Raw genomic sequence first — 27,771 nt, 5'->3', positions numbered from 1 at the left:
TCTCAGACCAATGAGACCAGCTGTTCCTATGAATCCAGCTGCTCCCCACCCTGACTTGCACATTTTATATATCCCAGAAGGCATTTAAAATCCGCAGCATCACTGTTGAGTTTATTGCACTATTAACTTAAAAACTGCATCAGCTGTTGTGTCATTGTTAAGTAGAAAATTTACTGTGGATAAATGCATATAAAGGCATAAATACAATTTAATTTATTTTTGGTAAGCAAGATATTAATAAATGTTAAGATATTTGCATGGCTTCCATCTGTAGCTGGCCTTTCCAATGCAGTTGTGAAATGATGGAATTAACGCTGAACATACAATCTTTCCAGCATAACTGGGGACTTATGCAGATTCATAGAAATAGAAGATCATAAAATCACAGAATCATATAATCTTTGGGTTGGAAGGGACCTTGAAAGGTCATCAAGTCCAACCTCCCTGTACTGACCAGGGACATCTTCAACTAGATCAGGTTGCTAAGAGCCCCGTCCAACCTGACCTGGAATGTTTCCAGGGATGGGGCATCTACCGCCTCTCTGGGTAACTTCTGCCAGTGTTTCACCACCCTCATTTTGAAAAATGTCTTCCTTCTATCTAGTCTAAATCTGTCCTCTTTTAGTTTAAAACCATTGCACCTTGTCCTATTGCTACAAGCCCTGCTAAAAAGTCTGTCCCCATCTTTCTTAGAAGCCCCCTTGAAGTCCTGGAAGGCTGCAATAAGGTCTCCCCAGAGCCTTCTCTTCTCCAGGCTGAACAACCCCAAGTCTCTCAGCCTGTCCTCACAGGAGAGGTGTTCCATCCCTCTGATCATTTTGGTTGCCCTCCTCTGGACCCACTCCAACAGGTCCATGTTTTTCCTGTGCTGATGGCTCCAGAGCTGGACGCAGGACTCCAGGTGGGGTCTCACCAGAGCAGAGCAGAGGGGCAGAATCACTTCCCTCAACCTGCTGGCCACGCTGCTTTGGATGCAGCCCAGGATACGGTTGGCCTTCTGGGCTGCAAGTGCACATTGCTGGCTCATGTCCAGCTTTTCATCCACCAGTACCCCCAAGTCTTTCTCAGCACGACTGCTCTCAATCCCTTCATCCCCCAGCCTGTATTGATACTGGGGCTTGCCTCGACCCAGGTGCAGGACCCTGCACTTGGCCTTGTTGAACCTCATGAGTTCACACGGGCCCACTCCTTGAGCTTGTCCAGGTCCCAATGGATGGCATCCCGTCCCTCAGGTGTGTCAGTCACACTACTTGGCTTGGTGTCATCTGCAAGCTTGCTGAGAGTGCACTTGATCCCACTGTCTATGTCACTGATGAAGATATTAAGGAATACTGGTCCCAGTATGGACCCCTGAGGGACACCGCTCATCACTGGCTCCATCTGCATATTGAGCTGTTGACCACAACTCTTTGAGTGCCACCATCCAACCAATTCCTCATCCACTGAATAGTCCGCCCATCAAATCCATTTCTCTCCAATTTAGAGAGAAGGATGTTGTTGATGACCATGTCAAAGGCCTTGCAGAAGTCCAGAGAGATGACATTAGTAGCTCTTCCCTTGTCACTCCATCGTAGAAGGCCACTAGTTTGGTCAGGCAGGACTTGCCCTTGGTGAAGCCATGCTGGCTGTCTCGAATCACCTCCCAGCCCTCCATCTGCCTTAGCATAGCTTCTAGGAGGATCTAATCCATGATCTTCCCAGGCACAGAGGTGAGGCTGATGGGTTGGTAGTTCCCAGGGTCCTCCTTGCTACCTTTTTTAAAAATGGGTGCAATGTTTCCCTTTCTCCAGTCTCCAGGCACTTCACCTGACTGCCATAAATTTTCAAAGTTACTGGGTTAAGAACGAGAAAAGAATAATGTTACAGTTGTAGGGGCACATACTTGCAACTATTTCAGATGTTATATACCTAGTAGCAAGTTCAACATACTTTGTTGGCATATGTTAGTTTAATCTAATACTTTTGCCTTATTGTATTTTTTATTACTTTATTCCTGTATTAGAGAACATCTGCTAATATACTCCCACAAAATTTCATTCACAATGTTAGCTAAATTAGGACTTTTAGGTCACAGACTTTGAAAAAAAGAAAGGAGAAGGAATAGTCCTCCGAGAAGCAGTTTTGATGTACAGCCTCTTACTTGTGGGGCACATATGTGAACTTTCTTAAATGTCTGGTCAGCCACGCTAGATAAAGCAGAAGAAATATGCCTTACCCCATCTTATTTCTCTTTAGGCATTTGAAGTCTGTGTGAATGACAACATGGAATGAGAATCATGGCTTTCTGCAGAAACTGGGTCTGAAAATGCACGTAGACAAGGAAACATGAAATGATCAGCTTTGAGCCCCAAACTAATGAGGGTTACATCTAAAATAGTCTGTGATGTTAAGTCTCACACACTCATCAATGAGTGTAGCACAACGGTATTCTCGATGCAAATAGGCTCAAGCAAGGTTTAAAAAAGGATGGATTTTTTTCTGAGATGTTCAAAAACAATGTTGATCTAGTCACATGCAGTAGCTGTTACTTCACCTACAGCATCAGGAGCAAGGTACAAAGAACAGCAAAGAACATGTAAAAGGATCATACAGCACCAAGCAGTATTCTTGATGAAGTAGTAACTTTGGGTTTTTTTTCCCTAGGAGGCTTCTTTCCTTTCCATACTCTTTCAGCAGTGTTCATGGGATAATCAATATAGTTTAAACTTTGTCGTCTGCAGGTACAATATATGGCTTTTGAATGCTCACACTGATCTGTGTTGTGAAACAAAGGGCAAGGCTTAGTCCTGCAGTGCCACCCTGATTAATTACTTGATTGGCATTTCTTCTTGTACTCAAAGGGAGTGGTAGGCTTTGAATTGGACATTGAATTCTCATAAAATGTTGCATTTATTTTATAGTTGCAAGAGTGATCACAGACTTGGCTACCTGTCCTGAGGAAACAGGCCTCTGGAGCAAGACCCAAGCGGTTGTACTTTAAACCTGAGATAGTAGAGTTTTACAGAAATAAATACCTGTATCACATAACACTGGAAAGGTATTTTCAGGGATTTTTTTTCCTTTTATGAATAGATATAGCATGACTTCAAAGCTCACTCTTACTGTTTCTACAGCCCCAATCAGAATGTGCTTCAGCCTCTTTCTTTCATTCTCTCTTCAATTTCTTCTCTTGGCTTTTGTTGTTGTTTAACACTTCTTTAGAAATAGTCTAGCAAATATATTTAAATACAGTAATGCATGCATGGAAAATGATTGTTGCTCTTGTTAAACTGAAAATTCAGAGTCAGAATCCTAGTTTTAAGTATTGTAACTTTTGAACTTAGGGCATCTATGGCAGGTAAATATTACCTTTATTATTAATGTAGGTGAGTTTTATTGTCCATCACCATCATAGCTACCACACAGCTAGCTGTGCAACCTTCAGGATAAGGTATTGTGCAATCATGCCATCCCTGCAGAAGGCACACACATTCGGTATGACATACTGTCTGTAGGCGGGACCCTTTGAATGTAGGGTCTAGGGCATGTCATGTGAGCTTCTGCATCAGGATGTCACCCTGAACTGGTCACTTCACCTCCTGATCCTACAGAGAACATGCTATGAGGTCCTAGCACTAACAGAGTAATAATGACCCAATGGTTCATGCGCTACTTCTCTTTCTACAGAGACAAGCCATATTGGGCAGGGGGGAACATGTGCATGTGTCCTGCTTAGATACTGGTATGAAGTAGCATTATACATGTAAAAGTATTCTCAGTACCAACCAACATCAGGTGTCAATATTGCTTTGGCATTCACAATTCAACACTTATGACCTGTGCTGCCCTGTATGACCTACTGCAGGTGAACTTGATGCAGCCTTGCCTTCTTGTACTCCTCTGGCTCCTGGTCACATACCTTGGTAGTATTTTTCCCTTCCCAGCAAGAAGTTGGTGAATGTGGTGGGCTTAGTCTGGGACTGTAGGGAGGCACTAGTGAAGGTGGGACTACACTAAGGTGGGAAGCCTTTCATCTGGGCCAAAATCTCTTAGGTCCAGATGGCTCCTGCAGAGATCACATTAGCAAGGAAATGGGATAATAAAAAGTGCAGAAAAAAAATACTGCCCCCCCCCACACTCCTCCCTCCTCCTCCCCAATTTCTCTTTTCTAAAACTCAAATAGGAGCATGATGGTACAATAATTGTTATATTTGTCATCTGCCTCATGTAAGATTTGACATTATTGCCACCAGAAACTTTCCCTCCTTGTTGTATATTCTGGGTCAGCAATGGACCATGCAGTTATAACCCAGCAGCGAATAACTGCTTTCCAATCAATCCACTAAGCCACAGCTGAATTTTTAAGTAACATTTCCCCAGAATCTAAACTGGAGTTGAATCCTAAATTCTGGTCTTCTAAACTAGAAACTGATGAACAAAAGAGAAAGGAAAGATTCAATTCAGAAAATATTTTATTGAGTACAATACCATTTCATTGTAGGCTTTCGTCAAAGGTCTACCTTATAAAACACCACCAACCTCTCTGAGGTTGAATACAGCTTGGGCAGGTGCACAAGGAGTGGGAGAGAGGGGTGGCATCTGCAAATTTTCATGCAAGCAGCATAATATGGGATATTTGCATCCAGGCAGTACCCTGTCATAGTGCCCAAGTTTGCACCATCTCACCAGAAAAAAAGTAATGAATCTACATTTAAATTTTATAAAGGATTGTAACAATGAGTTACAAGTTCAAATCTACAGGGTGCTGCTGCTGCACATTCAACGGTTAAACTGAAGATCATAAAATGAAAATCAGGAGCTCAGAATCAAAGTACCATGGTAAGCCTTGTGCGGAAAGAGGATTAACCCTAAGTCCAGAAACTGATGGCTAACAAGACATCATAACTACTGTAGAGGAGGAGAACTAATTTTTACCAATGTACTAACATCTAACTTCCATTTTTAGCAGATGGAAGACCATAAAAGTTCCTGGAATTGGGGTTAATTCCACAACACAAGTCTTGATTAGACTTGGCATCATGGTTCTTGGAAGGAGATTAAATGAACATTACTCCGCAGGCAATTTTCAGTTGCATGAAGCACCTGCTCAGATCATAGAGAACAGCTTTAAACAGGGTAAAAGTGTGGTAATATTTATATGAATGAGGTTGCTGCTTACTGGAATGCAGACCAACTAATTTTTCTGGTGTACGTATTCTTTTTCAGTGATGCCAAGGCATAAATGTGCTATAAAATGTAGGAACAGTCATAAGCAACCTTGAAAATGTCCCTATATTACTTAAATTCTTCTCTCAACCCTCCTTCTTTATGAAGTATATATACATTCAGAGACTGTAGGAAGTTTTCAGGTTGACCATATTTCTGGAGCTAACTCTGGATTTTATGAGCTGGTCCCCACAGAATCTTTAAAACTCTGCCATGAAACCTGCACTGTACTGACAAAGAATTTGAGGAGCACTTGTTATAACAGTAAATACAAAGGTAAGTACAGCAGTTAATATGTCATATTATACAGAGACTTCCATTGTCCTTTGGGTATGCATGTCCCAACATGTATAAGTACCACCACTTTATCAGGAAATGATTTTATAAAGCAGGATGGAACAATTTGCTAACTACAACAATATTTTCAATGGAAAAAGAAGTTACTAAACCACATTTTAAAGCAAGAAAGCTGTAAATGTAAAGTTTAGCATATTCATTAGCAATTAGAGGAGAAAGTCCAGAATAGCCCAGAAAGGCCAAAGTATTCAAATAATTCTGAAGGGTTCTGTTGAAATGATTTTCTCATTTATTAAAAAGACAATGCATTCTCAAGAGCGCATCTTCTGCAGTGAAATAATTTAGTTTCTTCATATAGACACATCATACACAATGTTAACAACCATGAAAAACAATACAAAATGCTTTCAAATTTAACAAGTAGAAAAATATAACTAGTATATATGGCAATTGTGAATCTAATACTGTACAGAAGTATTTATGGATTTTACAAATAAATTATAGCTTAAATGCCCTTTTTAAAATTTTGAAATGTACACTGGAACATAGGCTCTGAAGCTTACCACTAACTTGCCACAAATGAGTGCCAGTCAAATGTTCTGCCCACAAGCTCAAAAAATTTCTTGTTGGGTTCATGGAAATACTCATGCAGTTTCTCGAGTAACCGGGTGTCTACTTGTGGGTGTGCTCGTCCTTTTGACTCATGTAAACAACGCTCTCTACCACTGTCCCTTAGGCAGTAGAAGCCTTTAGTTTTATTGAAATAAAAGTTTGAAGCATTTATCTGTGGTGATAACTTCAAAAATCTCTCTACCTTCTCTATTTCTGGGAAGGGATCTTTGATTAATTTATCCCCATCTACAATGTGGATACGATCAAGAGGAAAATACTTCAGCCAGTTTTGCATGTGAATGTAGTATAAGCTTCTGTTTATTGCCTTGTAGTCCACATTGAGTTCACCATCTTTAATCAGGAATTGTTCAATGGATGGATACGGCTTGTGCTTCTGCATGTGATTGTAGAACACTTGGGTGTAATCTGATAGTACTCTCTCACTTGGGTCTCTTAAAATAAGGAGTAGTCTCATTGATTGGTTCATGTTATGAACTCTTTCAGGCACTTTAGGCGATGTGAAATATGCTGGAGTTTTTTCCACGGTGATCTGATGGGGATAAGAGAATGGCATTTGATTAATATACCACTGCAATCCGTTTCTGTAATGATCTTCCCAGTCAAAGAAGTGAACTTCACTTTCTGCTGCCGCAATATCTGGGTGGAGACTCAACATCTCTAACAAAGCTCTTGTTCCACCTTTTCTCACTCCAATAATGATGGTCTGTGGCAGCTGCCGGCATGATCCATTAGAATGAATGTTTTCCTTGAAGTCATTTTTTTGAGATGTTTTCTTTAAAAGCTCTCTCTGAACAGACTGAGAAGTCTCAGCCTTTGAATTTATAGCCGGTCTGGAAGGCACTATCTGAGGTTGAACAATAAGCAACACAGCTCCCAGCAGAAAAGCTGCCATGACAGAAGTTCTTAGTCTGGTTTCACTCAAGCAGGTAATGGGGTATAGAGTGATTTCCACTGAGAGCAACCTTTAAAAGTTGTTTTTGTTTTGCTGAATGAACATGTATTTCTCAAACAGAAACTTTGCTGAAAGAGGGAAAAGAAAAACAGCACATTACTTTAAATTCAGACATATCACTACTAAAGCCACACTGCAAGTATCTTTTGTTTTTCACAGCTGAACAAACTTCTTTAGCTTTCCCAACTCTAGGCTCATAGATCATTTGCTATAATTAAATTCTTTGAAAGACAGGCACATACAACAATGCCATGAAAAAATGATTTCCAGTCATCAGGAGACAGGAACGTTCTGAATCTTTCTCTTGCACCCAAGATTCATCCAGAGTATGATTTTTTTATTATTTTTTAAAATCTGATTTCATTGGAGTTGAACCACAATCACAAGAGAATTAAGTGGGGTTTTTTATCTGCAAGAATAGGTTTATCTTAGAAACAAAACAAAAAGGAAAAGGAGTGGACTGGACGAAAAGAGCATTCATAAAAGCTGAAGGTCTTGTAGGAAGTCTGGGAATTATAGCCTCCTAAGGGACCATGTGTTCGCAACCTTAGAAGTCAAGTCTCCTGAGAGAAAGGCTCAAACAATATAGAGACAGCTGCCCAACCATGGGAAGGTAACATTCTCCTAGGAAAAACTTAGGAAGAGCTCTGGGCCAATAGTGTACCAAGGAACAGTTGAATTTTGGTGTCATTTTTAAGTGAAGTTAATATTTGCTTTGTGCTTAGGGTTTCTAGGTATTCAGTCAGGTGGTACGCACTCTGGCCCTGCAAAAAAGTAAGATAATGAAACCACAGTATAGCATGACTGCATGAACAAAATGGTGAGAGCTGCGGTTCCAGTCATGATGCTCAGGAAACGAAAAACACAATGGACACTTCTGAAGGTCATTTCAAGAGTTCGCCAGCAAGCTGCTGCGACGTAAACAACTAATGTTACACTTTATCAAAAGACTACTAAATACCGCCACTGGACTACTAAATACCACCCTCAATTTAAAGGTCAGGGTGTTTTTAATGCAATGTTTGAAGTGAAATCTTAATGGCCTCACACATGGCACAGCTGTTAGATTGCCATGCTATGAGCAGGCTGCATATACAAGCTCCCTAAATTAAGATGCCTTCCAAAGACTTTATAACCTTAGGGGAGGGCTGGTGTAAGTATGATTTCAGTATTGTCTAACTCCATTTACAAATTGAAGCCACGATGGCAGAGCACCCGACTGCTTTGCCTTAGTACGCTACTGGAATTATGAATTTAAGCTTGGAACAGCGTGTGCTGTACCAGCTAACAAGGGTTGAAATATGAAATTACATACGAACAACCTGAGGAAATGCAAGGGCTAGGTTTTGGAAATTCTCCAGAGAATCTGAAAAAAAACTAATGACTTTTCCACAATAAGCTAAGTCCCAGTGTGACAAGGACTAATGATGTGTTTCCAGGTGATCTAGAAAGTTCTGTTTGATAGCTTTGCATTTACAGAGGTCATGAATCCATCTTGAATGGAGCAAGTCTGCTACCTGATGTTTGCTACTGATTATTGCTTTTATGCTTTCCCTTTTCCTAATCACTTTTAAAGGGCTACAAGGCAGCAATATTATTAGGAAGCAGAAATCAAGGCTGGGAGGAGAGGGAAGCAAAGTGTCATGATAGATGCGAAGTCAAAAGAGTGCGTGCTTCCCTGTATGCCTGCAGGCTTTGAGCTCATGGCCATGCCCTGTCTTGGGCAGAAGGTCACATCTGGGCTGTTCTGTGATGTCCAACGTGAGGCAACTTTGCAGAGGAAACTTGTTCTTCCATTTTTGGTCACTGCTAAATTTTATCTGGCTGAAAGAGCTCAATTTTGGTTGTCATCATTAATCTTCTGCTCCCTTTCCCTGTCCTCACCATTCCTGTTAATCTTTCTCAGCTTAATCTACTTCAGTTTTAACAAGAAATACCTTAATTATTAGCCCCACACTAAGAATGTTGGTGGGGGGACACTGAGCGACAGACAATTCGATATAGGTAAATTCATGGTGGATGTCCCCACTGAGCTGTGCTGCCACCACATTCAGCATCCATGTGAGCAAATGGATTGGATCAGTGACTGATGGGCAGCTTCGTACATAAGGGCAACAAAACATCAACTCCTGCTGAATTTTAAGGTCACAGATTAAAGGAATAGCCACTTACTTCAGAGTATATTTTAAGAGTCACTAGCTCCATAAATAGTAAGCCTGAGTTGTTGTCTTACACCTTACTGGAAAAGCATAATAGGATTCCAGTGAGGAACAGGTTGAAGTGTTGCTGAAAGGACTTAAGTTAAAGCCTAAAGGTAGGAACCCTTATTTCTTAGTAGGCAGATTGAAATACACTATGCCAATAGCCAAATTCTGCGATAGGCTGTCTGTTTCTGGAAAGATTAACTTTTAGCTGCTGGTCTCATATTAGTGACAACACACTGCTGGGACTTTTTTTTTTAAATTAACTATATATATATATATCAATTCATTGGTACTGTTAATTTTTAATTCATAGTTTGCATACTACTCAGCTGCCAACTTTTTTTATTCAAGCCTTTCTGTGGCTGAGTACAGCATGGGAATGTTTGGGGGAAATCAGACACAGCAAGGTGTCAACTGTAGCTCTACTCTTGTTTTGGCTGGCATTGCTCTTTAAAAATCAATGGTGGGATATTACAGGTGTGGTACCAGGGGTCTCACCTCGGATAGCTTTTTTTGAGCCTCAGTGGAGCTCTGCCTCAGTATCTTCCCATTCTTAACTCAAATACTTTTTGGGAGATAGCTTTTTCTAAATAAAAGAGACGCAACTGTTTTCTGTTGCGACATGAGACCTCAGAATAACACGGGAGTATCTTCTGATTCAGACATAGAGAATTTCATTGTTCCTCCCCAATTATTTGTTCATATGCACATCAGGTGTGCATCAGGTGTTCTCACACTGCAGAACACTTCTACAATATCTGTAGCATTTACTGTCTTTATGCACACCCAATGAACCATATCAGTAATTATGCCAAAGTACCTATACGCTATTGTTGTTTTGCTTGCAAGCAATAAAGCTTTGCCTGCCTTTTCTTTCCATTCTCTTGTTTCTCTCAGACTGTATAGATTTGATATCATATCCTAATAGATTTGATAAATTATTTTTGTTGCGTTAGACTAATGTAACACAATGGACATGAGTGTGCCTCTAAATTCAGCACAAAACATATGCTGTGTGGGCAAAGTGGTGTCCAGGAATAAAATGGCATATAAATTCGTTGTCATTCAGCTTTCTCCTCTTATGTCCTCTTTAATGCTTTATGCAGTTCTGCAGCTTGGTGGCTAGAACTACAGCAGTTTATATAAAACGATGCAAACATGTATTCCATAGCTTTATAATTTGTGGGTCTGAAAAATTGTTTCAACAATAATAAGGATGCACTGAAGAGTTTATAGCAGCCACTCTGCCAGATTACTTTTCTGCTTTATGATTTCTCTTCACTGCCTCCACAAGCCATGCCAAGCATACATGACTTCGCTCAATGACTTCGTATTCCAAATTAGTACAAAAATTTCACTGACAGTCATTACGATTGTATTTGCTACAAGCAAACGAGCAAGTTGGTAAAAGAAACACAGTAGATGTTAAATGGTGCTTTGAAGATTATACCAAGACTTTTCAAAAAGTCTGATTGCGTTTGCTTAATCTTTTCTTGAGGTTTCTCCAATTAATTAGTGAAATGTGCCATACTGTTTATTTAACAAGATTCAATGTGGACATTGCCAATCAAATCAGCTTTCATGATTAAAACCTCTTCAAAAGTCATAGTAACTTGGAAATAAATGGAAGCTTTTCTCAATAAATGTAGTATGAAAGCCACAGCTGCCATATTTCATTGATCTTCAAGCGTATTTCAGTGCTCTTTGAAACGTGTGTCACTATTTTATGACTTCTGACTATCTCTTGCCACATTACCAAGGTATTTTGATGCCTCAGTATATTTATCCTCACCCAATGGCACAGCCTAAACTACCTAGATTATATATAATTTTTAGTTTAATTAGCATTAACAAAATAAGGTAATTTTTGCCTGGACTGGTAACTTCATTTTTGCTGGGGTTGGGATGGGGATGGATTTAGCTCTGAACTTGCATAAGAACCTTTGAGTTAGCTGCCAAAGCAGGTAGGAGGGAACATAAGGAGTGTCTGTAGGGCAGTCAGCAAGCATCAGGCAGCGTCTGCTGGCAAATCTGACAGGGGAATAATTCACAAAAAAGCCCATAGCAACACCCTGAGAGGTTTAGCAGAGCAAATGGGACATGGTTACTACCAGGACAGTGACTAGGAGAGGAAAGACAGCATCCTTTCCATGAACATGCAAGTGACTTCATCTTCATTAAAGAGAAGCTGTGTTTTTATGGTTCTCTGGGGACCGAGGATGAACAGGTCAAGTTTCAGATGTCCTCAGCTTCTCTCCTTGCAGAACTGAAGCCCCTCAGTGGAGAAATCTTTGCCCAGGCATCTAAAAAAGCACAGTCTGGCTTGAACGAGAACCATAGATCAGTTGCTAAAGTTTGTCTCTAGAGGGAGATTAGAGCTGAAAATCTGTCCTGTTCTTATAAGGTATATTTAGTTTTGCAGATGCGATAGAACTTCAGGACAGTTTGTGGACTGTATTTTCCTTTGCGCATATTTGGGCACTGCAAAATATAAGACTAACACAGCTTGTTAAAACTAGCTGTGCAGTACAGCCCACACATCTGCTATTCTGGCTTCTTATATTGGGGGGAGGGAGGATCTATAACTGAGCTAACCAACTCTACAAACAGCTTTCTAAACCTATGAAGCGTCAGTGTTCTCAACATTTCAGTGACATGTTAAAAATACTGAACTAGATCAATTGTAACATACTTGAAATTCTTCAAGCACTCATTGATACGAGCAGTATATATTCCTATCCTCTAAGAATAGGTGGTGTCTGCCATAGGATGTATTCCTTAGTTGCTTATATGGGCTCTTTCGAGTGACGCTTTGTATCCCGTTAGCATAAAACTCTAGTGCACTATCACTTCAAGCTTGGTCAAGAGCAGGAAAGGAAAGGGGGCAAATTTAAAAAAAAAATCTAATCTAGTTTATGAAACATTTTTTTCCTTGGAAATGTATTCTGCATTTTGCTATTTTTAACTATTAAACTGTCTCACAATACCCTCTTCATGAAGAAATGCTTCCCCGCACTGTTTTTTTAAAATCACGTTTTAACAAAAGTTTTAAACAACATGTGCCAATGAAATGCTCTAATTCTAGTTTCCAGTAATTAACTACAAGTAATTGTCTACTTTAGTGAGTGCTACAGAGACAAGTGTATTAAATTAAATAGAACTATATACTATTGAAGCCATATTCCTCTGGGGGCATAAACTATTGATCATCTCATGATATATAAAAAAAGCCATCTTTGCATTAAGACGGGAGGTGAAAAGATAAGTAACTGTATGAACTCTATTACAGTCCCTAAGTGATATTGTCTAGGTAGATTTCCCAAATTATATTAAAAAATGCTGCACAATCAGTAGAGATTAAACCATGGCTTTAACTTTTATAGTCAGCATGTTAAGAAATCTAATCACAATTTCAGTGCTGTTAAGATGATACATTGTCTATCAGCTCCAAGACTTCAGAAATATACTTTAAAAAGTCTCTAAATTTTGGTTACGAGAACTTAACAAGCTGAGAAAGGCTGACTTGGCAGGAAGTATTTTTGGCTGAAATCTGCTATATTTCTGCACCTGCTGTGACAAATACAGTTTATACAAATTAGCTAGGTCACCAGTTCATGACTTCTAAAGAAGGAGTTCAACTCCAGTGCGAGCAATGAAGTAGCAAATTTATAAGAGACTGTAGTTATATATAACATGAACTCTTTTGCTTAAGGTCAGAAGGGACTATTGCAATCTTTCATGCCAAGAGATCATAAAAACATTTTGTGAGAGAGAATATCCTAGATTTCAGAGAACCTCATGCAGGTAGAAATAAAATGGGACATTACAGCAGAATAAAAATAAACATGAAAAGCTCAGAATGCACAGAATTTTTTGTACTGAATGCTAATATAGAATACCTCTACCACCTTCTAGCGATTTTTAATATCTGTCAGGACTCCATTTTTTTCTCATGAAAAGAAGGGGATACACTATACCACTGCCTCCTCTATCCCCCTGTAAACCCAAAAATCCAGAAATCACTCCCCAACCCCACTTCCCAAGCAAAATGGGTAAAATTCTAATTAGGAAGCAGAAATCTATAGCACAGTTAATAGAGTTGCTTCCTAATTCATCAAAGCTGTCCCCAAGAAAACAATCTGTGTGAAACGATGGCTCTGTCCTGTCTTGCTCCTTTTCTGTACAGAGGCTCACCTTATCTGGTTGTATTGAAAAAGGGAACACAGCAGATTAAGCAACCCCATTCTCATTTCCTCCGCCAAGCAATTTACCACTTTCTGTATCTGCGAGCCCCATTTCAAATAACAATAAGACACTTAAAACAACAATGGAAATAAAAACCCCCAAACCTCCAAATCATCTTTTAGTTCGTATTCCAAGCTTGTTTCTGTGTCTTCCACTCTCCTGCCTTCAGAATAACACTGGAGCAGAGTGCATACTGGTGAGGTTGTCACTGTATTTAGACTTAGCTAAACCAATCAATTTACTAAGCGGAGCACTACGTGGTGACCTGGAGGGAACTCTCAGGCTCTGGAGTGAGAAGGGAGATGACCCAGCAGGATCTTCCATTTTGGACTGCCCAGGCATATTTTCAGTTTTCTTTTTCTAATTATAAAAACTTTTCATGGCAATCCATCAGCTTTGACATATTTTTGGGCTCTGATAGCTTCTTGGCTCTGGGTGGCATTTCTAGAAGAGGGAAGGGAGAGATCCCACGCTAGTCAGAATAATAAGAACATTTCTGGTTTCTTCTAATGAAAAGCAGAAGACTTATAAGTATCTATACATGCACATATTCTTGTGTATTTGAAAACTGTTTTCTAGCCACTCTGTTTTTCTGTAACGTCTGTGGAAGCATACTGCTAATTCAGAATAACCAAGGTAGTATCCTGACAAGGAGGAGACACAGACTGGAACCTGCCAATGCTGGGGTTGGAATTGCTCTATCAAATTAGTGCCTCTCCACTGCAGCAGCTGGCTTTGCTTCAGATGCATAATCTTGCTGCTGACCTACCAGAGGCATTCGTTTGGCTGTGTAATATCAAAAAACTCTGCATTTTCCAAAAAGGGAATAAAACCAACACCAAAGCAGGGTGGGTACTGAAAGGGTGGATGTACAAGAGACAGCTAAAGCTGATGTCAGTAACTGCTCTTACTGTTAGGTGCTCATTTCTGAGCGATATGGGAAATGCACTTGTTCGAGAGTGCAAGAAATGCTGGCAGGTGTAAATTGTAATAGTTATTCTATTTATATATTTGCATATTCTACAAATATATATACACTGTATATATACACATATTAAGTTTGATAGCCAGGCAATATACAGGCATGCACCGAATTGAACCTGTTCTCCTAAATGTTCCGCTTGCTGTATATACTGCAGAGGCTCTCAGTGGGAGTGGGCAATGAATGACTCTCTTGTGCCAGAAGGATGCTCCCTGCAGACACTCCATCCCCATGCCATTCAAGCCTCGTATTCATAGGACTTCCCAGACATTTTTGTTTTCCTCCCCAGTATCCAAAGAGGAACAGTCTTGGAGGAGGGAAAGCCCTCAACCTACTGCACTAACACAGAGAGGAAGGAGACCATGTAACTCCCAGGCAACTGAGGTGATTGAATTGCCTGTACTTAGCTGGGTGCTCTTTCCTGATCTTTTGGATGGCTGGAAGACCAAAGCAGAAATATTCCAGATGAGAACTGCCACCCCTTCCTCCTGGCATCCTTTCGCCCACAAAAGGTTTGAACTTCTTACATCCTTATCCCTGGAAAGCACCCTGAGAAGTGCAGTAACCAAGCCTTCCCTGTACGATCTTCGGGAGCCAGTCCTTCCAAACAGAAGTGAGCCGGGGTTAAGCCCTTGTGCTCTCCTGACAGCCCCCGAAGATCACTTTGCCCTCCAGCCCTACGCAGCCTGCCAGGCTCCCGTTCAGCACGCTGCACCCTGCCGGCTCCAGCACTAGCGTGGGGACGGACAACAGATGCTCAGAGGAGCTTTCGCAAGTTGCTCGCTGTCAGGTAGGAGCCCTGCGCTCTGCCATCCTGCTTCCACACCCCCGCCACCCCGCCGTTACACGCCCTCGCCATTTAGCCACAAGGGAAGCAAGGAGGTAAAGAAATAAAGTGCCCAGAGACCAAACCTGGACAGAGCTACAATCCAGGTGCCGCCGACCACCTGTTTTTTTTCTTTTTTCCCCCCCTTCTCCTTTCTTTTCTCCCCCCCGCCCTGCCTTAGTGAGTAAGGAGGGTATGGGGTAGCCGCTGAGCGTCCCTCCCCGGGGTTGGGGCTGACAGCTTCTGTGCGGTGGGTCAGACACCCTCCGCAGCCCCTCCCGCGGCCGCAGAGCTCCCGCCTGCCGGCGGCAGGTGCCGGGCGGAGGGGCGGGCGGCAGCGCACGCCCGAGCGGCAGCAGACTCCCTCCACGATCGTCGTCGTCTCCGCCGCCGGCACCTCGCTTCCACCCCAGGCTTCCCGCGGCTGCCGCGGGCAGCGCACGCCGCTCCCCTGCTTGTCCTCCGAGGCACACCTGCACCGCGCCCGCGCATCACTCACCGCCGGGGCGCGGAGCCGTGGGGCAGCGCCCACCCCGCTGTTCCATGGGCGGCGGAGCCGGGGGAAGCGCGCCCGGCGGCGTGCGGGGGAGCGGGCGTGCGGAGAACCGGTGCCCGCTGCCGCCCGCCTCGCCCGCCGGGAAGCGGCGCAGCCGGCGCCGGGCGCCAGCTTGTTTGTACGGCCCCGCCCCGCCGCGCGTCACGGCGAGACCCCGCCTCGGCCCCGCCTCCTCCCCGCCCCGGCCACGCCCCCCACGGCGTCCGGCGTCCTGCGGGGCTGAGGGCAGCGGCGGGGCGAGGGGCGCGGGCAGCGGGACGGGCAGCGCCTCTGAGTGTGTGTGCACACGCACACGCGCACGCGCACGCGCGTCCGTACAAAAATAATAATTCACCCAAATAATGCTACAGGCCTGGGGAAAGAAATATCTGCCTGCAGAACACACCCTCCCACCCCGCCCGTTGATTACCTCCTTCCTGTACCTACAAAAACAACACCCATGCGAGGTCGCATGAATAAGAGACTGATAGCACTTGTAGTTGTATTTACTTTCTCCTGCTTCTTGTTTATGTTTCCTGGACTTTGCTAAGTGGCTTTGATTTTTTTTATTTTTTTTTTCTCTTTTTCCCTGGAATGCTTTTTGTTCAGCCAGAAGGGTTTAAAGCAGGATGGATGTCTAAAATGACAGAAATGCTGCTTCCTAAGAGAGTGAGAAAAAGGCTTTCTGGGGATTTATTTTAAGCCGTAGGGTTAATTTATTGAAATAGGTCTGTATTTGCCAAGAACTGATCTATGTTTTTTTCAAGTTAAAATGCATTAAAAACAGCATTAACATAATGTATCTTCATCCATTATTTCAACAGCTAAACTCTTCTGAAATTTACCGGGAGTAAAAAGCATGCCCAAACAACTCAAAATAAAAAACAAACAAACAAAAGGCGCTGGTGAGGGAACTAATTTCTTGGTTTATTCAGATCATTTTAGCTCCACTCCTGTCTGGGGGTTTTCATGCAGACTGACAGATCAGAAAGAGGTGGAGTGTTCCTAAAAAAGGTGAATTGTCACTGTTTGCATGCAGGCTTTCGTACCGTTTGCCTGAAGAGGTAACTTGCTTAATCATAGATCAGCACTTCCCTCCTGGGGCTGGGTGGCAGCCAGGAACCTCTCTGCAGCTGAGGGTCGGTTTAAGACTTCCTGATTATTTTCTTACATTTTCCATTCCAAACTTTTACTTCTTTTCTGTAGTTTTGCTTTGGTAGCTTTGCTTGGGAAGAATAGTTGCTTGGTCATCAGCTTGCTTTGAGAACCGCTGTTCTCCAATGGCACGTGATTATATTGATTTAGGGTTCGATGTTTAAATTTCCATCCACGTTGGTGGAGCTTGTTTGCACAAGCACTGCAGGACCGAGTTCTCCTGTACATGTACACCGGCCAGGTTTTTTCCAGCCTTTTACTAGAAACTGTTGCTGTGGCTGCAGTGTGGGGACTGGGAGGTTGGCGTGAGCTGGACCTATGTATCTGAGAGTGGTCTCTTTAAGTAACCAGTGGATGAGAAAGGCTTAAATCACCTCTCCAGCCTTTGACAGGACGCTGGTTGCTATTCCGGCTGAAGGTGGACTGATGAGCGGTTTGCAGGATGCTATGACCATTGGCTGCGACTTACTCACTGTTCATTCAGTCCTCAAGTGCTAGTCTGTGGGAATGTCGGGTCACATTTGCTTCCTGCACCCAAAAAATAGCTTAGTGCACTAATGCTATGACAAAATTCTCATGATGTATATTTTCTTAAATCCTTTTCCTTCAGCTTTGGCCTGCAGTGATATTATAACTGAGGAGCCACAGCAATCAATTATGGAACTCTGTTTTCTAATCATGAATTCTCTTGAGGGATGCAGAACAAAGATGCTATGTTTATATAAGTATCACCAGCAATTTCAAATGGATTACAGGAAGTAGGTGTGTGGAGGGAGTTATTTTGTTTACAACTGTTTGTCTGCCTCCAGCCTTGAATAGACATACTTTTGTATGGCTAAATTAATTAGGAAAATAAATAAGTAATAGAAAATCTAAGGAATGAAAAGCACTCAATTATGTTTTAAAAGCAATATCCCTAAATAGAATCTTGTCAAAGGTTTTCAAGAAACATTTGCAACTACATAAGGAAAAATAGGATGGTATAGCTATGAATGTCTTGTATATTTTTGCATATTTAGTATTTAAGATGATTACTGTATTTAATTTTACTGAATCATTTCAGTGTAATTTCTTTAGCACCAATAGACATGTGCAAATACTTTACTTTTAGTTTTTTAAGATAAAAAGAGGCCATTTCACAAGTGTGTTTACTAAAAAAAGAACAATAATACTGTATTTTTACCTGTATTTTAATACCTTCGTGCATATTTTATTATAAACCTGAAAGCCTAGTAGAGAAATACTTTCGTTCAAGAATAGCCTTGCTGTTTAATCCTGCTATTTATGGCCTGACAGTGGGTTTTGGTTTTCTTGCAAACAGGTCAAAACTGAAAAGCTTAGACGTTGTTCAACTGTTACAGACCCACACAATTCAGTCATAAGGGACTGTTTCTTCCATGTGATCTCTAGATCAGATACTGTAATGCCCATTTCATGTTTAATATCCAGTCTTGATATAAAAGAAAGGAAAGATGAAAAATTCACCACTTCTTTAGGCAGTTTGTTCCAGTCATGAACCATATTTGGTGTCAAAATAATAACAGAAAGTGTCTGTGCACCTTTTAATCTGAAGGTATCTAACTGTAGCTCCAAGGCATTGCTTTACATTATCACCTTCACAGGTAGATTAAAGATACATTTTGCCCAAAAACACACTTTCTTATTCTAATTAAGCCACTGCTCGGTATTCTTTTTTTTTTTTTTGGATAAGCTAAACAAAGTGATCTCTTGTAGTGTCTCATTGAAAGGCATTTTCTCTAGGCTCAAAGAAGTTTAGATTTAACTGTTTTTCTTCACTTTTCACAAGTTTTCATCAGTGAGTGTGATACTGATTCTTAACATTCACAACGGAAACATTTTCACAATGCTTTGACAATCAATCCCAATTTCCAATAAGGTTTTAAGATCTATCACTAACTCAGTTCTTAAGCTATTTCAAGTACATTTCATTGACATCTAATCCATACTTTTTAAATTCAACTCTTCTGGGCTACTAAATCTGATGCCTTATGAAAGTCTAGGTCTGTTCTGCCTGCATACTTCTCTTTATCAAGCAAATTTGTAATTTCCTCAGAGCAGATTTATTTGACTTGATGATGGTGGTGTCTCTTCAACCGTGGGAAAACTGGTAAGAGAGAGTGACACTGACTGTACACGTGCTATATTTTTATTCGGTTAATTGAGTAATGACTAATTTAGAAAAAGGAAATGAGAATTCTTAAAGCCAAAAGAATGAGAAAGGAAATTAAAATTATCAATGCAACGTCACCAATATTCATTTACGCTTCCCTCATTAGTCTGAAAAGGAGGATGTGAAAAATTGAATGTCTGATTTTACCAAAATTCCAGCATATCCTGGATGACGGGCATGTGTCATACACTCTGAAGAGAGGGGTGTTCTGCCCATACGGTAAATGAAATGGGAGCCTGCTCGGAGGAAACAATTCTGCCTGAGGAGATGCCAACTCATTCAGAGGCAGTGTCAGATAATTTGGGGACAGGGCTGGGGACAGGGCCCATTCCTGGAGACAGGAAGGCAGCAGAGGTGGGATGCCTGCACGGCGGGGAGGGAAGAGGTGGTGACTCACCAGAGGCAGTTTTGCAAATGCAGAGATGGAAGATAGCTGAAAAAGCAAAGACGTGAAAATTACTTAACTGAGGAAATATTTAGAGCTTTCTCTACATGGTCTGTGTTGGAGCTGCCTGTTACACAACAAAGGTTACATCTGTCAGGTTGAAGTCATGCGGTTATGACTTAAGCAGTTCAGAACAATTCAGGCTCACAGATTTCTAGATTTGTCACTGGGAAATACTCAAGGGAAAGCAGGGAGGAGGTAGTGTAATCCAGTCAGCTAAGGGAATTCAGGCTTTGAGTTATAATATACATTTAAATAGGTATATATTATTATATTATTTTAAATTCAGGAAAAAATAGGTATGTTACTTCAGGTCTAAAATGTAAAGAAGACAGGTCTAATTTGGGGCTAGTATATAAAGATGTGAGAAATGCACCATATTGTGAAAAGCGGAGGATGTGAAAAGGGAAGGAAAGTATGGAAAGGTGTATGTGTTTGGGAGTGTGAGGTTATAAGCTGGCCTTTTCTCAGGTGAAATACATTTAAAGTTTTCCCCTTTCCTACACATTATGTTTTTTCTTTATCCGCAAAGGCAAGCACTTGTGAGGTGTTCAGGTTGGATATGACAGCGTGGCCACCAGGCAATGTGGCTCTTGATAGAACTAACAAGTCAATATGAATGCAAGGAGCCACCCTTTCACTCCGTAAATGGTTTGCTCCCACAATTGCAGAGTCAGGCAGTGCTCTTTGTTGGGCCTGGTATCATTGTTGCTAGAGCTGTGGCTTAACACAAACAGTTCAAAATGAACCCTTAGGTGGTGAAACCTTGTAGTGTACAAGATACATGAGTGCTTGGATTTAGAAGAGGGGCCTGGGATTTTGCAGTCCATAGGTAGAGTTAGGTTAGTGTCGGCAGAAGAGACTGTGTGTCTCTGGTTTGGGTAAGGTTCTTCTCCGGAAGAGGAGGCTTTCTGGGCTGTCCAGAGAAGAGCTGTCCCTGAGGTGGAAGACAGTAGCTTGGTTGTCCATGGCAGAAGGTACAGCTGAAATAAGGAAACAAACTGTGGTAATGAGGCAGTAATTCCAAATAGGTAACAGATTTGAACAAATATACAAAAGGCTAAACTGTAAACTTTTTGAAAGTTGAGCTTGCTTCTGTCAAGTGTCCAGTGCTGCTGATAACAAGCTCTACTACCCAAGCTGCTCAGGAGCAGTGATGGTGCATTTAGTAATGGCAGTATCGTGGAGATGTAATATTATGGTCCAGGCTGGGAGCCACATTTACCAGATATTCTCTCTGTGGTCCAGCATTTTTAAATTAAATTCAAATCTTAGATTAAGCAATAAAATGCAGGCGAAAAAAACAAAATGTAGCAGATGGAAAGGAACTGTGTGAGAGGGACCAGGCTGGTATAGGAACAATTCTGAAGGAGGTGCAAGGAAAATCCCAAAAGCCCAATTTCATAAAAGTGTCTTCAGATTTATTTGCAGAGCATAAGTGAGGGTTTGCTGTATAGGTGAGCTTATGAAAGCTAGGTGGAAGTGAGGCACGCAAGAGGGAATCTTACGATGAAAAGGGAGGATGAATGATATTAAGTCATAGTATTGAACTTTTCCAGAGAAATAAATAAAGGACTAATCTGAAGATTCCTCACAGCCCCACTTCATAACAGAGTTGAGATTTTTATTTAAATGTTCTCTGTGAAATATGCAGTAATGCCATGGCCTTCTAATACATTTTTTAGGCAAACATTCTCAGGTTGGCACTTTAAGCTCCAGGAGTCGAGCATTGAGGTGCACTGAGGTTTATATTGCTGTAAGTAAGAGGCCTATCAAAATCCTGTAGTTCAGTGTAAACATTTAAGACTTTTTTTTTCCCTAACTGAAGGGCTGTTTGTAATAAGAAACGGAGATTATTACTTTGTGATGCAAGACTTGGGATGTCGGCTTTTGCCTGATTTGAAGAATGTTGGGTTGAACAAAGGAAAAAAAGATTAGTAGTAAATTGGCAATGGATGAGATCCAAGTTCCAGAAGATGTGTCAGGCTCGTTGCAGCTTTGCAAGTAATTAAGCCTTTTCCTTTGAGAATGTAGAGTGCCCCTTTCAGGTAAGGTATTGCTATATAAAGAGGAGATAGGTACAAACTGATAATTGGTGCAGTGTAATTTTCATGAACAGCTGGGTGGGTGACAAGAGCTCTGGGCAAGAGGCAGAGGTGACTCCAGAGTAGTTGCTGCTGCGCAGGTTTTCCCACCCTTCTGTTCCGTGTGACATCCTAAGGCTAGCAGAGCCTTGCAAGGACAGCACAGGTTGTCTTTCCCCATCCTCATCTTCCTGCTGCTGGATTCATTCACTGGGCAGATGAGTTTACCAAAGCGGTAGAAAACTGCTGGTGCCACCAGCAAAGAGAATTGTTTCCTGTTGGCTTCATGTGAGCTGCCTCACCGAGGCTTTGCCCCAGCACAAGAGTGTGTGGCTGAGAGCTGGTGAGAAAAGGGTAGGATCCCTATTTTCAGTGGTATCTAGCCACTTGAAATGGGAGGACAAAAAGTTAAATGCTATTATATCCCTTGGAAGTTGCTTGCAGCACACAGACCCTTTCACTTGGGGTGGGTGACAGCAATCCATGCATCTCAGCCCTGCTGTGCAGTTTCAAACACAGAAAAAACCATGAAGACGGGGAAAGGAGGCAGAGTAAACAACTGACTGTATGAGTAGCCTTCCCTTTCAAGCCTTGTTATGCTTCCAGACTTGTAATTTCAGAAATCTCTCAATGTCAAAAGCCTCCTGTGTTATTTAGGTTTATTATACGTTCACCCTGAGAGCTGGAAGATTTTTTTTCTACTCACGGCTATGTACAAATGTAAGGAAATAGCCAGAAGGTCTCCATAAGACAAGTTAATTCTTTGCTCAGTGTTCTGGCTAGTTTAAATTAAGAATGTCTGGCCTCAGATTATTTTAAAAGAAAGATATTCATGCTCTTCAGAGTGACAGTTTCCATCTCATTTTTTAGAGGGCATCACTGTGATTGAGAGTGCTATTCTGCATTTGTTCTGCCCCTCCTGTACCTGCCCCCGATGGAATATATTACACTAGGGGTATTTTTTGTGTAACCTTTAGAAGCAAATCCCTGTCATGCCAATGCTACACGGCCTGTGAGAACTTAACAGTAATAGGCAAGAACTAATTTGCATACTGACAGTGTACTCTACTGGCTTTCTTGCTTAGGTGAAGGAAAGACTTTCTGTTGAAATTGTACTTTGCGACTCAAATACAAACCTGCATGAGGTAATAAATACCGACACGTTTCTTCTAGTACTGCAGTATACTGTTGAGGGCTGACTTTACCCAGCCTTTAGTGTGCGACGTGGGCAGGGGCTAGAGAATCGAAATGTGCGCCGCACGCAGCACAAAGGCAGAGGCCGATAGCGTTGCAGCGAAAGGCACTTTGCTCCCAGTCTGGGATGTCTGCTGGCTTTACAGGCGTTACAAACAGGTAAGGCCATGTCCCGCTTTCCTTTCACACAATCATCAGGAGGTGAAACATACTGTGTGTTTTCAGAAGCACGGGGGAGTGATGGGACACTTTCAAGGCATCCTTCCCCTAGACAGTGTGATGTGTTTACCTGCTCAGGGCCAGGACTGGGACCCACTGTGCGGTCATCTGTCCCCGGGGTTTACTCCACAGGAAAATTTTCTTTTGATTGTGGGGCTTTGCTTGTTTCAAATTGAACGTAACATCACTAAATGGACTGGAGGCCTAAAACACGCTGTGATTTCTCTTAAGGCAAAAAAAGGTTTAAGGTGTTTGCGATAGCTGCAGTAGGGATATGGTTACCTTAGATGAAAAGAACATGCCCAGGCACACCGATGCTTTGTAGTCTTTATTAGACACAGTGTTCAAGATTGAATGCGTTCACCTACCAGATGATATCCATCATAACTGTGTTCATTTAAGGGCACTGTTGCTTTTAAAATACTTTTTTTTTTTTTTCCTGTGATGGCCTCTAACCCTTAAGGCTCAACTCTGCCGCTCCGATTCAAAGCATTACCTAAGTTTGCAAGTGATTGCATGGAAATCAAGTGACCTTGCAGAGAAAGGTACATTCAACAGAGAAAAAGAAAACTTGATCCAGGCTTTCATTAAATGTCACTCGTGTGTAACATGGGCTGGTCTGCGTTTGTCTTTGTTGCATGTAACTAGCTGCCACTAACATCATTAGGATTTCCAGGCACACACCAACTGGGTTATGAAACCTGAGTTCCAGATATAGAGCGAAGTCCGAGGAAATTAGATGACCCATGTTGAAGACAGAATACAAGTTCAATGTAAAATATTTATTGCTCCAAATTATCGTTGTAAAACTAATAAAATGAAGCCATATTTGTAGGCTTCACAGTGATATATTTTTATGAGCTTAGAGCTGCTGTTCGTGTAAATTCAATAGAGAAGCTGTTTGGACTTGTTTCAGATTTCTTTAGCTACAGGGGAAGAACGTTTATTCCTCATTTCACTTGTTAGAAAGAATGAAAAGCAAGTCTTTTATCTGTTTACTAGAAAATACAGCTTTAATGAAAGTCATTACCTTCCTGAGTCTGTCTGCTTGAGTGGTGTAATGATGGAACCAGGTTGCCTAGATTGAGGGACAGGACTGACATCAGTTCTATGGGCCTTTTAAGAAGGTACAGATCAAAACTGGTTAGATAGAGTCAGCTGAAATACCCAATTCATATAGTTAAGTCAGAGTATTTCAACTGAGAGTGGGTTTTGCTGGAGGTTGAAGGATATAAATTTATTTGTGAAATCCTGCCTAGACCTTCTTGGTTTCTGGGCTCGATTTTTCCCCAGTTACTCAGTACCCTGGGGGCTGGCTGCACTTGTGGATTCCCTAGATCATCCTGGCTCCCTGGTTGCAAGAGTTTCCATTAGCCAGGAATCCAGTCCTCAGAATTGTTAAATGCTGAACTGTAGTTGTTAGAAACCCCATTCTGAAATATCAAAATCATCATAAAAATGGAGTGACACTTATCTGCCTACCCATAGAGCAGTATGTCTTTCATAGGACTATCCTGACTGAAAGGCAGCTAAACTGGACTGGGTGACAGAAGTTTTATTATATACTTAGGACTAGCATCATGACAGAGTTCCTTCTGGAGTGGGAGAGGAACCCAAACTCGCTACTGCTTCATGCTCACTCTTAGAGTAACACTTGATTGTTTTGGCCTGATTCAGGACTTGATCTGATCCCCATTGGGACCGATTTCAATGCGGTTTGGGCTGTTACAGGTGTTCGTGCCCTTGGCGGGTGCACTGATTGTATAAGGAAACAGTGTTCCTGGGATCCTCATTGGAGATGTCTCTGTGTTCCTGAAGGAGCCATATTGTATGAGCCAGTTCAATTCTTTCAATGACAGAAAAGAAAGTTGATCCCGACTTCATCCTTAAAGAGAAAATGTAACAAGTTTGGATTTCCTTTTAATGGAAATTACAAATTTAAAGTAGTGTCTTATTGATTAAAAAGAAAAAATGTAAAGAAAAAAAAGAAGACATTTAGTACAAGAATAACCTGCAGCTTTTCTTGAAAACTCTCTTCCTCCCCTGCAGTTGTTGTCCTTGCTTCTCTGGTGGGGATATGTCTCAATTTGATGATCAGTACAGAAAAAGGGGGAAAATGCATTTTAATTCAAGGATTTGAGTGGGGTTTTGGACAAAAAGGTTTTCAAAGCAAAAATGGATTTTTTTGTATATATCTCCCTCTATCTTTTCTTCCTCCCAACTTCTTTCCCTCAGTGAAAGAGGTGTAAGATACATTGCATTTATTGTAAGATAAGCTTCTCAAATAGCTGTGTATATATGAATAGTAACCAGTTTGCTCCAAGAGAGTGTTTCATAAAAACTGGCAGGTTTAAAATTCAGCCCCATTTTTAAACTCCTGTGTCTCTGTGTAAACACCTTGTGATCTCTCCTTCTACCCACTGTTTCTCCATTACAGATAAGATAGCAGCATCTCAATTCACTTAGTTCAGGAAAAGAAGTGACCAGTGGCACAGACTCATCATGAGCCTGCGATTAATGGTGTGTATGGCTGACTAATATAAACTTTTATATCCCTCAACACAGTTACAGAAATACAGTTTGAAAAATTCTGTGTTAGAATAATTGTTTCCTCTGCCTTTTTAATCTGGTTTTACAGTCCAAAGAAACTAATTTTGTCCTTATGTTGCAGCAGAGCCATAGTAAAGGAATGGTGACAAATGAGGTAGATATAGCCAAATGTTCTGAGTTGCTGCTTCTGCTACTATTACCTCTGAAGAGGAGGGACTAAGTTTCAGAGCTGTGGAATGAGCAGGAGTTAGCACAGCTCAGAGGTGCTGGAAGGGGACAATGCAAGAAGAGTGTGGCATCAGGGATGCTGAGGGACCAATCCTTTCAGCAGATAACTGCCTTGAGTTATCCAAATGTTACTATTATTGAGAGTACGAGCTTCTACCTCTGTGTAACTCATCCTTCTAATCACAAAATGGGTTGGTGAAAGAGACTATAAAATAGAGAGAATTACTATTTTATTTATCAATTATCTTTTTACAAATACATTATTTTTTAGGGCATCATCATTCCTATCTAGACCATTGGTCTAGATAGGTTGGGAGGAATCTCAGGTCATCTCAGTTCAGCCTGCCCAAAGTCAGAGCATGGTCAACTGCCATATTCTTCCAGTAATTCTTGTATATTTAGTTGTTTGCATACAACTTCCAGCTATCTATTCAGTGCAAATCCCTTGGGCAGACTGTGCTGTGTCTACTTTAACTTATTTGGCATTCTATCACCTTCTTGTTTTCTGCGATTTCCTCTCCACTCAAATTTTTTCAGGTGTAGTTTGTTCTCAGCCATGGTTTCACATTTTACTAGCCTTTATTATAGGATCTTCCTTTCCTATCTTCCTTTATTATAGGAAACATTTCTGTCACATTAGACTACCATGTTTCTTTCTTAAAACCCTATTGTGTTGGTTTTGGCTGGTATAGAGTTAATTTTCTTCATAGTAACTAGTAGGGGGCTGTTTTGGATTTGTGCTGGAAGCAGTGTTGATAACACAGGGATGTTTTCATTATTGCTGAGCAGTGCTTACACAGAGTCAAGGCCTTTTCTTGCCTCTCACCCCACCCCACCAGCAAGGAGGCTGGGGGTGCACAGGAAGCTGGGAGGGGACACAGCTGGGACAGCTGACCCCAACTGACCAAAGGGATATTCCATACCTTATGATGTCATGCCCAGCATATATAGCCGAGGGAAGAAGAAGGAAGGGGTGGGACGTTCAGAGTGATGGTGTTTGTCTTTCCAAGAGACCATTACGCGTGATGCAGCCCTGCTTCCCTGGAGATGGCTGAACACCCGCCTGCCCATGGGGAATGGGGAATGGATTCCTTGTTTTGCTTTGCTTGTGTGAGCGACTTTTGCTTTATCTATTGAACTGTCTTGATCTCAACCCGTGAGTTTTCTCACTTTTACCCTTCCCATTCTCTCTCCCATTCCACTGGGAGTGAGTGAGTGGCTGTGTGGTGCCTAGTTGCTGGCTGGGGTTAAACCTTAACACCTGTTTAGACTTTTTCATCAGAAAAGTCTTTTATGCCTAAAATGTTCATTATTAGGACTGGTAAATCTTTACCCAGAGAGCTAAAACCTACTTCCATTTCCCACTCAGAAAGTCTGAGATTTTCTAAAAATAGATCTAATTACTTATTTCTGATTTATAATAACAATATTTTCTAGTATTTACATTGTCTTGGTTGCTGTTTCTGTCCATGTGTACTGGGATGTACTGGAGTATACTTCATTACTAAAATGTGCCTGGCTAATATAACTATATATAAATAGCTGTATGTATAAATATTTAGATTTTATGTAAATATCATCATAGTGAATAATATGACTAGAAAGACATAGTTTTTTTAATTAAAAAGATTAAATGTCATTTGTTTAAAAAGTTATCATAAAAGAATTCTTCCTGTTTATGAGCATCAGCTCACACAGTCCTTGTTCTAATCAAATTAAGAGAAAAGTAAGCAAAAATGAACTGGAGTTAATTAAAGTGTATTTTTAAGCAGTCTCACTATAAAAAGCTGTTAAAAAAACCCTCCATTAATGAGGTGCAGCTTGAT

The 27,771-nt window shown here is 41.3% G+C and overlaps 1 protein-coding gene across 1 annotated transcript; it reads right to left on the bottom strand.

Annotated features, from left to right (window-relative positions):
* Positions 1-6,067: 6,067 nt before the first annotated feature.
* Positions 6,068-7,081, bottom strand: HS3ST1 (heparan sulfate-glucosamine 3-sulfotransferase 1; the record flags this gene model as incomplete). The annotated part of the gene is made up of 1 exon (XM_081999243.1): positions 6,068-7,081. The coding sequence occupies exon 1, from the start codon at positions 7,025-7,027 to the stop codon at positions 6,068-6,070; it is 960 nt and encodes a 319-aa protein (XP_081855369.1). The 5' UTR covers positions 7,028-7,081.
* Positions 7,082-27,771: the final 20,690 nt, after the last annotated feature.

This window comes from Phaethon aethereus (assembly GCF_964289735.1).
Source record: "Phaethon aethereus genome assembly, chromosome: 4".
Lineage (NCBI taxonomy): Eukaryota > Metazoa > Chordata > Aves > Phaethontiformes > Phaethontidae > Phaethon > Phaethon aethereus.
This window is presented reverse-complemented; position numbering and strand designations above follow the sequence as displayed.